Genomic DNA, 14868 nt, shown 5'->3' with positions numbered 1-14868 from the left:
TGTAGGACGCATAATGATATTTTCAGTTTCCACTATTTCTTAAACCAGGAATTTACGAGGAGAGTTTTTATTTCCTCTAGCAAAAAAAAAAAACTTGAGAAAGGATTAGCATTTAAACGAACATCAGAATCAAAATTTCCCAACTTGTAGAAAGCAATTCACTTTTTGTGACCTTCAAAAATACTAGTATACTGTAAAAGAAAGAAAAAAGGGCTCTACATATTTGAAAGATTGGTTTTTTTCCCTTTCTTGAGGCTTCAGCGGAATAATTAAAAATAATCAACAAAATATAGACTTTTCATTTAAATAGCGAAGATAAGGGATTTGAAAGTTACGTTAGATGTTATATATATCGCGAGAAAGAGAAACAGTTTGGAATTAAAGATTAAAGGCAGAATAAAGAGAAACTCTGACTCTTGTTAACGATAATTAGTTGTGGAAAAAGAGAAAACACAACTTTCTTACTTTTTTGCAAAAGGTGACTGATCTTTCTCTAATTGGTTGAGATGGGGAGGAGTAAATTATTGGAAATAAAACCCCTGGATTTTAGGAAGATAAAAGTCTGTCTGAGCTGGAAAATTATTTCCTAAATTAAATTATAATTGCAGGTAGCCGTTGACTTATGACCACAACCCCAAAACGTATGCTGTTAAGTGAGACATTTGTTAACTGCGTTTTGCCCCATTTTATGATCTTTCTTACCATAGCTGGTAAATGAATCACTGCAGTCGTTCAGCCATAGCAATATGGTTGTTAAGGGAATCCAGCTTCCGCATTGACTCTGCTTGTCAGGAGGTCGCAAAAGGTGATCACCTGACCCTGGGACACTGCAACCATCATAAATATGAACTTGTTGCCAGGCATCTGAATTTTGATCATGTGACTGAGGAGATGTTGCAACGGTCAAGTGAAAACTGGTCCTAGGTCATTTTATTCAGGGCCATTGTAACTTTGATTAGCTACTAAACAAATGGCTGTAAGTCTAAGACTACCTTGTAATTGTTTAATTTCATAAACACAGTGCTTTTTTTTCCCTTTCCACGGACTCTACAATTTTAAACTCCTACATTTCTTTCTCTTCTGAAACAAACAGCGGTACCTCCATCCCTCCTCACCTAAATGTAGAAGGTTTGATCCACAGGGACTAGTAGATTATTTTTGTTTTCTGGTACTTGCAGATCCAGACCAATTGTCAACGTGGCTACGCAAGTGACCTTTGAGCCGAAGGAAATTCCAGTGAAAGATGTTGAATGCGCCGGGCCCAGCAAACCCTGGCATAATATAAATTTGAAACTCAGGATCTGCTTCGATAACAGCTTTGCCACCAAGAATTACACAGGTGAGGCATCTGTGGGGCTGATCGTGATCCTAATCCAAAGAAGAATCCAGCATTCACATCAGTTTGCACAGCAAGTGATATGGGGAGAAAGCAAAACAGCCCATGGTTTCTTTGATGCTAGTTGCTTTCCTGTGAAATTGCCAACTTAAAAAAGAACCCAAATGTAGAATCAGCCAGTCCAGTACATTTGAGTGTTTTCTGTGTCTGGGTCCTGTTGTAGTCTTCATTTATTTATTTATTTATTTATTTACTTACTTACTTACTTAAAATGGCGTGGTGGTGTTAGGCTAGCAAAGCACTACCAAGGCTTTGGACTCGGCTATGTCTTTCATTCAGTGCTTCCAATGTTGCTCCTTTTTTAAAATAGTTTTTTGTTCAGGCACCAATGGCTTTGGCATTCTTTATGAATGGCCTCCAATTGCTTAAATCAGGTGTCTCTAAACCAGGAGTCTTCAAACTTGGCCCTTTTATGACTTGTGGACTTCAACTCCCAGAATTCCTCAGCCAGCATGCCTGGCTGAGGAATTCTGGGAGTTGAAGTCCACAAGTCATAAAAGGGCCAAGTTTGAAGACCCCTGCTCTAAACTTTAAGACTTGTGGACTTCAGCTCCCAGAATTCCCCAACCTGCATAGCTGGCTGAGAAATTCTAGAAGCTGAAATCCACAAGTCTTAAAGTCAGCAGGTTTGGAGACCCCTGGCTGAAACAGATAGTCCTTGACTTATGACCACAATTGAGCCCAAAGTGTATGTTACTAAGGAAGACATTTGTTAAGTGAGTTTTGCTCCGTTTTACAAACCTTTCTTGCTACAGTTGTTAAGTGAATTATGGCAGTTCTTAAGTTCATTACGTGGTTGTTAAGTGAATCTGGTTTACCCGCTGACATTGCTTATCAGTTTGTCACAAAAGGTGATCACATGATCTTGGGACACTGCAACCATCATAAATGTGACTCGCCAACGGTCTGAATTTTGATCACATGACCATGGGGATGCTTCAACACTTGCAAGTGTGAAAAATGGTCATGTCACTTTTCTCAGCAATGTTGTAACTTTGAACGGTCCCTAAATGAACTGTTGTAAGTCGAGGACTACCTGTAATAATCCCCTTGGGGATTTTCTGTCATGATTCCTTCTGATACTTTTTCCCCTTAGCACAATGTTGTCTTTAATTATCTAAAAGGAAAGAAAATGTTTGTTTCCTTAGCGCTTTTTACTTAAAAAAATGTTTATTGTTTTTAATTGGTTTTATATAGGTTGTCCTTGATCAGTTGCTTAAAGACTGTTTGAAATTACCTGAAAAAGGAAACTTATGAGAACTTCCTGTTTACTTCCTGTTTACTGGCTTTTCACTCTTTTTTGAAGGCACGGGAGTGAGGGGATGGAATTGTAGTTTTGATACAATAGATATGCTATGATAAAAAGGTAAAGGTTCCCCCGCACATGCGTGCTAGTCATTTCCGACTCTAGGGGCCGGTGCTCATCTCCGTTTCAAAGCCAAAGAGCCAGCGCTTGTCCGAGGATGTCTCCATGGTCATGTGGCTGGCACGACTAGATACCAAAGGCGCATGGAACGCTGTTACCTTCCCACCGTAGTGGTCCCTATTTTTCTACTTGCATTTTTACGTGCTTTCGAACTGCTAGGTTGGCAGAAGCTGGGACGAGTAACAGGCGCTCACTCTGTTACGCGGCACTCGGGATTCGACCCGCCAAACTGCCGACCATCTGATCGACAAGCTCAGCATCCTAACCCACTGAGCCACCGCGTCCCTATGCTATGATGGTCATCAAAAAAGACAGAGGGCTTGCAGAGTCTCTGCTCTGCCTTATACACACTGGCCATTTTCTTCCCTCCAGGACAACTGTCTGCAAAACTCTTGTTTCGCCTGGAGATTGACCCAGACAGGGTGAAGTACCGAGGAGAATTTAGGAATGGCAAGAATATTATAAACGGGGCCGAAGAAATCTCTCTAAAGCCAGTGTGCCTATCGGAGGAAATTAATATCACGGTAAACCAGAACTACTCGTTCTTAAACCTCTTACCTGTGTTGCTAAAGGTACAGGTGGTAGTGTTACATGTAGAGGAGGAAGGGTGAAATGAAAAACAGAAGAATTTCCAGCAAGTAACCTTCCTTCCAAATATGAAATCTACAGGTAGCCCTCGACTTATGGCCACAATAGGGACCAAAGAATTCATTGTTAAATGGTGCAGTTGTTAAGTGAAGCATCGTAAGACTGAACTTGCAGCCTTCCCATTAATTTGTTTGCTGGAAGCCGGCCTGGAAGGTTGCAAACAGCAATCGCACAACTGTGAGATTCCGCAAGTGTGTTAAATACTGTCATTCACCAAGGGCCTGAATCACAATCTTGGGATGGCGGGCACACCACAACGGCCATAAATTTGAGGACTAGTTATAAGTTCCCTTGTTTCAGCGCTGTTGTAACTTTGGTCACTAAACCAAATGGTCGTAAGTAGAGGACTACCTGCACTGTTCACAGATTCTAGACTTTTGTGCGTTGGTGAAACAAGGAAGGCACCAGCCTCTTCTGGAGAATGTTGGCTAGTCTGCCCTCAGATATTGCTAATGTGATGGTTACGAGCCATATTATCGTACAAGAATCCTTGCTTAAGCAGCTCCTGCCTTTGTCTTTCAGAACTGCATTGAGGATTACTTGTCAGCCATCAAACTCCTGGTGAATTTTTCCCTTGAGGAAGATGGTTTGCTGAAGAGTGGACCTCCCAGGCCAATTCTGAATCCTTTAAGCAATAGGGCAATGGTGGAGGTGAGACCTCTTTATGTGTGTGTGGGGGGGTGGGGTGGGGGTGGGCAGGAATAACAGATTTAGCTATCAATAGAAGAGAGTATTTGAAAATCAGGGCTGAATTGTGGTGTCCTCTGAACTTGGTTGTTTTCTGGCAGACATTTCATCACCAAAGTAGGTAACATCATCAGTGCTAGTAGGGAGTGGGGTTTGCTCTCTGTTTACATACCAGGGGCTTGCTCTGTCAGTGTTGATGGGAATGGTCTTTGTGGTTCCTTGATCAGGCTGTTGTCTACTTGTTAGCTTGTTTGGCTAACAGATTAAGATTAGACCGACTATCAAGACACAAACAATACCTTGATCGAGGAACTGCCAAACAAGCAAACAGTACACAATAACCCAGTTAAGGAACTACCGAGGCCACTCCCACTGACACTGACAGGACAAGCCACTAGAACAGGAGTCTGCAACCTTGCCGACTTTAAGACTTGTGGACTTCAGCTCCCAGAATTCCTCAGCCAGCTGGCTGAGGAATTCTGGGAGCTGAAGTCCACAAGTCTTAAAGTCGGCAAGGTTGCAGACCCCTGCACTAGAATATAAAATGAGAGCAAATCTCATACCCTGCTATCCCTGACAATGTTAACCAAGCTCAGAGAGCACCAAGGACCCCACAGATTTAGCCATGAAGACAGATGTGCTTAGTGGCTTGTGGAAGAACTGGGAATGCAGGAAATGACATTGTTTTGAGTGAATTTGAATTTCAGCAGTTAGGGACAACTGATGTCCCTAGGATGGAGATAGGTGGGATGTACCAGCTTAAAGCCAGCTGGGAAGGAGCCAGGAAGTGGGCCTCAATCTGGCAAATTTCAGCAGGGCAAGGTATTACACTGGACATATGGAAATATTTCCTATCTTCTCCAATGCAACAGATTCCTTTTGACAAGAACTGTGGAACGGATGAAGTCTGTGTGGCTGACCTGAAAATTACCTTCCATTCTTCAGGGTAAGTATAAATGTAATGTGAAGCTGAACGAAGCTGAATGAAGCCACAAATTACAAGCATGTCTACAAGGAAGAATCCTCGAGTTTTAAGGCTGCTGGAGTTGAATAAATGATCTTTCGGAAACCCCTAGCTTCTTTTCTGCCCCATTTTCTACAGTTCTCGAGGCTCCAGGGTGAAATTGCATTGTGTAAACACTCTGGTGGCTACTTAGCAAGTTTGCCGGATCTCAAGGCTACGTCAACAGAAGGTTAGCATCAAGAACATGTAAAGTGCTAGTACGGCTTTATACTGTACTGGTAAAACCATATTTGGAATAGATTTTTAAGAAGAGATTGGGCAGCCATTTGTTCAGAATGGTATAGGTCTCCCGCCGGAGCATGGGGTTGGACTAGAAGATCTCCAAGGTCCCTTCCAACTCTGGTTATTCTGCATTTGGTTCTGTTTTCTGTACATTTATCAAAATTGGGAACGGAATAGCATTAACCCCTTCTTCTCCTGTACGATAGGTCTGAGGAACTGGTTGCATCTCCTCACCGTCCGCTAGAAATGAATTTGGAATTGGTGAATCAGCGGGAAGATGCCTATTTTACGACTCTCTACGTGCCCCATTTGCCAGGCCTTTCTTTCCGCAAATATTCGGTGCGTATGCCACCTTTTTGAAGGCAGGACTTTGCAGTGGGTGCCCCCCAGGTGGAATAGCATATATTTCAGCAGCTCCCTTTTACCCATCGGAAGAATTGTGGTAAAGGAAAAGCCACAAAATTTGGGATTTTTGTGTTTCTAATGGCCCAAAAGTCAGACTATGTGGTGAGTGTAAGCTCTTTATGGCATGTGTTCTGATGAACGGTCTCACCCTGGTGGGATTAGCCCACCCCACCCACACTGGCCAAAGGGGTATGCTGTGGGCCCCATCAACCGGCAGGGTTAGGGAGAACAGCCTTTTCTGCCATGGTTCCCGCCCTCTGGAATATCATGTCCCTTGAGGTGGGATCCACCACCACCTTTTTGGCCTTCTGAAAGGGCCTGTAAACCTGGCTTTGAGGCCCGAGGGAGGTGTCCCAGTGTGGAGGTGGTTAGTAGATTAGAAGATCCCACCTGCCCTCCATTTACATATTGGTCCTTTTTACTCGGCTTGTTGTGAATTTTAACGTTTTAACTTTTAGCGCTCAATGTTTTTTAATGCGTTTAACATTCTAATTGTTTTGAATTGTCATTTTGTCAATTGTTAAGCGTTATTCTCCTCCTAGTTTCCTCACAGCCACTACCCTGTGAGGTGGATTGAGCCAAGAGAGAGTGAGAGAGAATTTTATGACGTTGTAAGCCACCTAGAGTCGCTTGATGGTGAGATGGACAGCATATTGAATGAATGAATGAATGAATGAATGAATGAATGAATGAATGAATGAATGAATGAATGAATGCAGTCCGGAGCTGAAGCAGGGAGGGGCTCTTTCCCAGAGGCCAAAGAGACAGCAAAGCTGGGAAGGTCTGGTAGGCAAGAAGAGAGTGAAGGCAGATTCTCCCTAGCAATTCATAGAGTATATCTATAGTTATACAGATTTGGTCTGGCAAGATTCTGTTTATAAGAGAACAATAAAGAACTATTCAGAAGTATAGACAGTCCTTGACTTATAACAGTTTGTTTAGTGACTGTTTGAAGTTACAATGGCACTGAAAAAAAATGACTGCTGCCCATTTTTCACACTTACAATTGTTGCGGCGTCCCGGTGGTTATGTGATCAAAACTCAGACGCTTGGCAACTGACTCGCGTTTATGACAGTTGCAGGACTCCCAAGTCACCTATGGCAGGGGTAGGCAACCTTGGCTCTTTTATGACTCGTGGACTTCAACTCCCAGAATTCCTGAGCCAGCATGGCTCAGCTTGGAAACCTCTCCCTTTCCCCTCAGTATGGCTGGCTCAGGAATTCTGGGAGTTGAAGTCCACGAGTCATAAAAAGAGCCAAGGTTGCCTACCCCTGACCTATGGCAATCTTCTAACAACCAAAGTCAATGGGGAAGCCAGATTCACTGAACAACTGTGTTACTACTTAAACAACCGCAGAGATTCACTTAACAATTGTGGTAAAATTGAGAAAAGCTCACTTAACGACTGTCTCGCTTAACAACAGAAATTTTGGGCTCAGATGTGGTCCTAAGTCAAGGATTACCTGTAACTCCAGGTGTCCTTCTTGATTCTTTGGGACTGACATGAATCTTGCCAGATTAAAGCAACTATCTGCATAAATATAAGATACAGCACACTCTGTGAACTGCTAGGGAGGGGCCTCCTCCACCTACCAGTCATTCCAAGTGCCACTCTCTGCCCCCCCCCCCCGGAAAAGAGACCCTCCTTCCTGTGATGCTGGTCCACGTTCCAGCACGGGATAACTGGCCTTGAGTTGGAAAGGAGAAACTAGCAGCAATTAAACCAAATCTCACCACCACTTCTCTTTTTTCCCCAGTCCAATCCTCACGTTACCCTGAGCTGTAATGGAATGATTCATCGCCCGGACTTTCAAGGCCTTGCTTGCAACGTCAGTCATCCCATCTTCAGGAATAGCACGAAGGTATACGATCATCCTAGTGAGGCTGGTAGGGGGCTTGTAGTGGTGGCTCTTCACCATCTTCAGTGCAGGATGATGGCTGTATGGCAAGAAATGCTTACTGGTACTTAAGCCATGGTTTGATCCGCTCACCGAATTTCCTGGGTTTGCAGGACACACTGGATTAAAACTAAGCCCACGTGCTGAGTTATAAAATGTACGGATAGTTGCTTGCAAACCTTGGCAATCCTGTGCTGTGACTGGGCAATAGACTACACTCAAAAGTCACTATAGTTGAAGGAACAAGGCAAGGTCATTCCCACATACCATTATATTGGCCTAGTCCAGGGGTAGGCAACCTTGGCTCATTTATGACTCGTGGACTTCAAGTCCCAGAATTCCTGAGCCAGCATAGCTCAGCTTGGAAACCTCTCCCTTTCCCCTCAGCATGGCTGGCTCAGGAATTCTGGGAGTTGAAGTCCACGAGTCATAAAAGAGCCAAGGTTGCCTACCTCTGGCTTAGTAGAAGGCATGATTTGAAGTATATTGGCTTAGTCATTACAGGTACCAAGGATCCTAAAGTGCTCCTAGGGATGAGTTACAATTTGCAAATCAGTTGGTCATCTTACAGCACACAGTATGGAACACCTGACCCTCTTGCACATTATTATTATTATTTGTCTAATAGCATCTTCTTAAACTAGAGATTAATTGGGACGCGGTGGCTCAGTGGGTTAGGACGCTGAGCTTGTCGATCAGACGGTCAGCAGTTTGGCGGGTCGAATCCCGAGTGCCGTTTAACAAAGTGAGTGCCTGTTACACGTCCCAGCTTCTGCCAACCTAGCAGTTCGAAAGAACATAAAAATGCAAGTAGAAAAATAGGGACCACTATGGTGGGAAGGTAACAGCGTTCCGTGCGCCTTTGGCGTTTAGTCATGCCAGCCGCATGACCACGCAGTCGTCCTCGGACAAGCGCTGGCTCTTCGGCTTTGAAACGGAGATGAGCACCGGCCCCTAGAGTTGGAAATGACTAGCACGCATGTGCGGGGGAACCTTTACCTTTACCTTTTTAAACTAGAGATTATGACCTTACCCACTTTTTGGAAGCAGAAGCTGCTGAAAGATGAGACCTATAGCAAAACCGGTATCCTGAAAGAAATTATGGGCTACTCCACACTTTACAATAAGCCACCATTTGCTTTAGCCATGGTTTCCTGAATCATCCACAATGGCTGGCTCATATATTGTGTTAAATTATAAACAGGAACTTACAAACTTACAAACTTACATCAGTGGTGTTTGACCCAACATGGTGTCAAACAAGAACATCCCAATCACATTTAGGTATGGCATTGTTGGGTGAATGTGCCCCCCCCAATGACTCTAGAGACAATTTAAGCATCTTGGCTGTGGAATTTAGAAGATCAGGTGCAAAAGGCAGAAAATGTAATATACATACATATGTATATATAAACACACACACACACACACACATACACACACACACACATATATATATATGGTTTTTTCCCCCTGGTCAGACTGGTTTGATTGATGCACCTTGGGTTTTTGAACTTGCTATACTGCAGTTCTATTATTATGATTTCTTTTGCCTTGCAGCTCCAACCTAGGAGCATTAAGCAGGTCTCAAGTTGCTACTGCAAAACATTGTGTATTCAAGTTTCTTTTTGCTGACAAAGAGTTAAATGGGAGGCTATCCCATTTAACTCTTTGTCAGCAAAAAGAAATTTGAATATATATTTATATATAATTCCAAATGTAAGGATATGCATCTTCTATTGTTTAGTGAGATTAATGGGAGTGAAAGTGCTTGATCTGATATGTCAAAGGCCAGAGACATAGACCATAAAATGCTTGGCAGGCTATCTCAGTGTTGACCTGCTCCCTCTTAGACTGTGATCCAGCTTCAGTTTGGTGTGCTCGACAACGCTTCCTGGAAAGAAAGCTTGGAGATGGTGGTGTATGTCACCAGGTAAACTTCAATTACTTGTTTTACTGAACCATTGTGTTTTATCTCTTGCAGCTTTATTATGTTAGCTGCTACATAGAAGGTAAAATGAGTGGTCCTAATCTTAAGTCTTCCACTCAGGATGAGAAGGGAGAGGAAAGATGGAAAATTAATGAAGTTTTGGAAAGGAAAATCATGGAGAAATGGCAGGGTGCACATGGTAAAATTGGGTGGATCCGAAAAGGTAAAGATCTTAAAGAAAAGAGGAAAGTGGATTGAAAGAAAAGATTAGTTTGCTGCGGTAGAGGAAACCACGATAGCAGCCACCAGCGTATAGCTTCTATTTATTATAATTTAATGCTAATTTAGTATTTATTTACTATAATGTAGTACAGATAATCCTCAACTTATGACCATAATGGAGCACCAAATTTCCATCATATGTCATAAATGGCCATAACTCAAGTCACCCACATGACCGCATCCAATTTTACTTTTTTTGTAGCTGTCATTAATTGAACATGGTAGTCGTTAAGTGAACACTTCGGTCATTACAAAAATCTATTCATGAGCGTTTTTCTTTGGAACCCTGCCAAAAAGGGTGGGAAATGTCATAAATCATGATCACGTGATTGCAGAATGTTGCAACTAGCTGTGTAGCTCTCAGAACTCTGGAACCGGGTTATAAATACCTTTTTTTTGCGGCGGGGTGTTCTCTTATAACTTCAAATGGTTGTTAAGCAAGGGCTACCTGTTTCAGATGCTGGAGAAGAATTATATGCATGTTGGCTATAACAAAATGTATTTGTTGCTTTCATTCAAGCCTTTTCTCTATCCACTGTGGTATGAAGGCCTCTCCTGCATGTTTCCAGCCAATACTGTCTTGAGCTTTCTTTTTTTTTTAAATATACAAATTTTATTGATTTTCTGATATTACATTCACATATTTGAAAAGCAACGTGGTGGCTGGGTAGTAGTAATTCAATTACATACAGATATCATTAGTACAGATTTCAAATTGCTACCATAAATATTTCCTCTCTTTTTCCCTTCATATATACTGTCTATTTGTAAATTAAAAGACAAGTTTTATCCTATCCATCACAATTAGAATATGTGTAAACTAAAAACTATGGATATATGTAAGAAAGTTATTTTCTACGGTCTGGAGCTTTCTTTTGCTTGTTGAGCCCGCAATAATTACTGGTGTCGTTGATCCATCTTGTTCTAGGTTTCTTTCGTGGACACTCGGTGGCTGCCTTGATCCAACCTGCCATCATTTCTTCTCGCTGTGTGACCAGCCCATTTCCATTTTAATTCTTTTATTCTCTTGATGCTATCATATGCTGTGGTTTATTCTCTAATCCGCGTGTAGGTCTTTCTGTCTTGTCTTGCAATGCCGAGCAGGTATCTTTCCATGGCTCTTTGTGCCCTTCGTAGCTTTTGTATCGATTGTGAGGTTAGCGTCCATGTTTCGCCAGCATATGTTAGAGCAGGTGGCACACACACATCGAAAAATTTTCTCTTCAGGCAGAGGGGGAGGTTGTTCTTGTTGCTTATGGATGCAGAAGTCTGGATCATCTCTGGAACAACTAGTTCTAAGATTGTATTGTGTAATCTTGCCTTACTCTCTTATAGTGAGAATGAGGACAACGAAACTCTTCCAAACAACAAAGCTCTTCGTAGCATCCCTGTAAAGTACCCCATCAACATCATCGTTAAAGGGTAAGACTCTGGTTGCCCTTTCTTCCATTTTTTCTCCTGGAAAGGATAGCAGAGTTGTATGCCACTGTAGTATATTCCATAATTAAGCAGAATGAATCTAACTGTTGTGATTCAGGGTCAGCCTGTGGGTTTGGCAGTTGGGTCGGACGACTCAGAGGAGGAGGAGGGGGGTGTTGAAGAGCTTGCTGAGGGGATTGAACAGCTTGATGAGAGCCCCCAGCAAGGCCCCTCTCATTTGGTCACGATGCAGACCCAGCTGTGTGAGCCTGACAGCGTGGATGAAGATGACCCACAGCTGGCCCTGTTCAAGGACGCCCGACGCAGGAGGCAGTCAGTCAGGAGTAAACAGAGGAAGGCAATGGGGCACCTCGGAAGGAGGCAGAGAGAGGCCACGCCCTGAACTGTATTTAAGGGGAATGTGTGGGAGGGCTGGTTTGCTGAAGGCAACCGCTTGGATTGTTCCTGCTTCTTAGCGCGTGTTTTATGGTTGGTGTCTTGTCTTACTCTGTTTTATGTGAATAAATTTGGCAGGCGTAATTCCAGCCTCTTGCCGTTTCTAAAGGGGTTGTCCCTGCCTTTTCTGCAGGGCCGGTAGCAGGCTGGTACAGAACACTAACATCCAGAACAAGCTAGTGCTTGTGAATCAGTCACACTCTGAACATGTAACTGTACAAATGCCTATGTTTGAAATTCCTGCAGAATCTTCCACACTCTCATTTCCCAGAAGATATGACGTTTCCTTGGCTTTCAATAGCTGCTTATTATGGCATCATCACAAACGCAGAATATACTTTAGAGCAGGGGTGTCAAACTCGCAACGTCGCGTGACATATCGCGACTTTTTTTGCCATTGCTGGCAATGGGGCGGGCGTGGTTTCGCTATGATGCATCCGGCCCATAGGCCGGCAGTTTGACACTTTGGTTGGTCCCAAGACTGGGCTTCTAAATGAAGTTTTTATTGTATGATTTGCTATGGGGGGGGGGGTTTTCATAGAATATTAAGCAGAGTCCACACCTTGTCAACTTTGAGTTGCAGCCCTCTCTTTTTTCCCCCCACCACTTGCCTTCTTTCTTTCCACGAAGAGAACCAGTTAAAAAAGGACTGAATTGTTCTGTACCAGCCTGCTACCGGCCCTGCAGAAAAGGCAGGGACAACCCCTTTTACAAGAAGGCAAGAGGCTGGAATTACGCCTGCCAAATTTATCACTACAAAAACAAACGGAACAAGACAAACCAAGAAACAGGAGCTTTAAGAAACAGGAACTATCCAAGCGGTTGCCTTCAGCAAACCAGCCCTCCCACACCTTCCCCTTAAATACAGTTCAGGGCGTGGCCTCTCTCTGCCTCCTTCCGAGGTGCCCCATTGCCTTCCTCTGTTTACTCCTGATTGACTGCCTCCTGCGTCGGGCGTCCTTGAACAGGGCCAGCTGTGGGTCATCTTCATCCACGCTGTCAAGCTCACACAGCTGGGTCTGCGTCGTGACCAGATGAGAGGGGCCTGGCTGGGGGCTCTCATCAAGCTGTCCAATCCCCTCAGCAAGCTCTTCAACACCCCCCTCCTCCTCCTCTGAGTCGTCCGACCCAACTGCCGAACCCACAGGCTGACCCTGAATCACAACATGAATGGCTGCATAATGTTTCTCGCTTTAACATTAGGGGCCCTCTGTCTGCAAATACTGACTGCAGTGTTATTTTTCCCTTTTCAGCTTGTATTGTGGACAGTTCTTAGAATTTGGAATAGAATAGAATAGAGCTGGAAGGCACCTTGGAGGTCTTCTAGTCCAGCCCCCTGCTCAAGCAGGAGAAGGGTACTAGTAATAATAAGACCTCTTGCTGTGGCATAAATTCCACTTTTGGGGGGTGGGGTCTTTCCTTCCTTGCTTATCCATTCTTGCTTTTGTCTCTTGCAGGTTAGAAACATCTAACCAATACATTGACTTCAGCTCTGGGCGGCAAGAAAACAAGAACATAACACACTCCTACCAAGTGAGTCAGCACTTGCAAGATTTACCTCAAAATAAGAACTCTGTGATGTCCTTCATGGTGCTTAGAATCCAGTGGACTTGGGAGAATGTGGCCCAAAAGGCTTATTTTTATCTGTTTTTATTTATTAAAGGAATTTATAGGGCTGCCCAAGTCACACACAGGTGACTCCGTGTGGCTTACAACATTAAACATTACCAACCATATAAACGGTTGGTTGCAGTCAGCCAGATGTTGAGATTGGGTTTGGTATTTTTGTCCATCTACCAAATCTTTCCCAAGTACCGTACTTGGGATATAGGCAGATGTTGTTGTTTGGTGGTGTTAAAGGTCTTGTCGCAGGATGTAAGCTGTTTCAAGCAAAGCTGCCTCTTTTTTTGCAATGGACCAATGGTAATGTTGTCAGTGACGAGGGTGTTCAAGTGATGCTCCAGATGTTTTGGGATTGCACTCAAGACGTCTATTACTATTGGTACTATCTTTGCTTTCTTTTGCCACAGTTCTTTGTATGTGATGATTTTCTCTAGTTCTTTCTCTTCTCTTCTGCTGTCTCCAGGTATTGTAATGTCCACTATCAAGACATTTTTGTCTTTCTTAATGCAAGTGGTTAAGTGTGGTGTGCCAGGTGCTTTTTCTGTTTGAATTCTCAAGTTCCAGGGCACTTTGGCTTCTTCATTTGCTCTTACTTTGTCTATTTTTGTGGTCCCATCAGTTCTTGCTTGCAGGCAAATGGTATTTTTTGCAGAGTTTTCAATGCACCATTGTTGCTACTTTGCCCTTCCCCTTCCTTCACTTCCAGGTAACTAACTGGGCCCTAGGGGCGTTCCCACCTCCTACAGTATCGGTGTATGTCAATGTGCAAAATAAAGCTCCTGCTGGATTGATATGGAAGTTTGATAAAGTCCTAACTGCGGTAAGTCAGCTTACTTAATGCAAACCCATTAACAGGCGCTCACTCTGTTACGCGGCACTCGGGATTTGACCCGCCAAACTGCCGACCTTCTGATCGACAAGCTCAGCATCCTAACCCACTGAGCTAAAACACAAGTGTGTTAGGGATTATAGGAGGAGAAAATACGTTTACAAAGGCAGGGTAGGTACCACAGCATATTTGACATGAGCCAGGTATACTTTTCTACATTAAAAAAGTTTACAGTTTACTTTGACTCCTTGTATTACATAGGTAAGCCAATATTTTGAGCCCTCCAGATCACTGAAATGGTTCCTGTGTAACTTCCATTCTCATACTACGTTCCCATCTAATTATGTACTTAATTAATATCTTATGTCTAACTGAAAATCATGACAAGTAATCTGAGGCTGCTGTATTGTGCTTTTGCTGTATTTAAAATACTCTTTTGAAAAAAAAACATTTTTGGGGTGGATTAATGTACAAAGGGACGCGGTGGCTCAGTGGGTTAGGACGCTGAGCTTGTCGATCTGATGGTCGGCAGTTTGGCGGGTCGAATCCCAAGTGCCAAAGTGAGCGCCTGTTACTCGTCCCAGCTTCTGCCAACCTAGCAGTTAGAAAGCACGTAAAAATG

The 14868-nt window shown here is 43.4% G+C and overlaps 1 protein-coding gene across 1 annotated transcript in view; it reads left to right on the top strand.

The window, feature by feature from the left end:
- LOC308676592 (integrin alpha-L-like) overlaps nucleotides 1-14868 on the top strand; it is an 87614-nt gene that overhangs the window by 60244 nt on the left and 12502 nt on the right. The window contains exons 16-25 of the mRNA XM_081342486.1: nucleotides 1179-1339; nucleotides 3195-3346; nucleotides 3993-4121; nucleotides 5030-5103; nucleotides 5610-5742; nucleotides 7567-7671; nucleotides 9561-9640; nucleotides 11255-11341; nucleotides 13252-13327; nucleotides 14124-14237. Of these exons, the coding sequence (XP_081198612.1) occupies nucleotides 1179-1339; nucleotides 3195-3346; nucleotides 3993-4121; nucleotides 5030-5103; nucleotides 5610-5742; nucleotides 7567-7671; nucleotides 9561-9640; nucleotides 11255-11341; nucleotides 13252-13327; nucleotides 14124-14237 (1111 nt within the window). The remainder of the gene's footprint in view (nucleotides 1-1178; nucleotides 1340-3194; nucleotides 3347-3992; nucleotides 4122-5029; nucleotides 5104-5609; nucleotides 5743-7566; nucleotides 7672-9560; nucleotides 9641-11254; nucleotides 11342-13251; nucleotides 13328-14123; nucleotides 14238-14868) is intronic.

The sequence above is a fragment of the Vipera berus genome (assembly GCF_964194415.1).
Source record: "Vipera berus genome assembly, chromosome: W".
NCBI classification, from domain to species: Eukaryota; Metazoa; Chordata; class Lepidosauria; order Squamata; family Viperidae; genus Vipera; species Vipera berus.
Note: the sequence above shows the minus strand (reverse complement) of the source record. Positions and strands in the feature narration are given on the sequence as shown.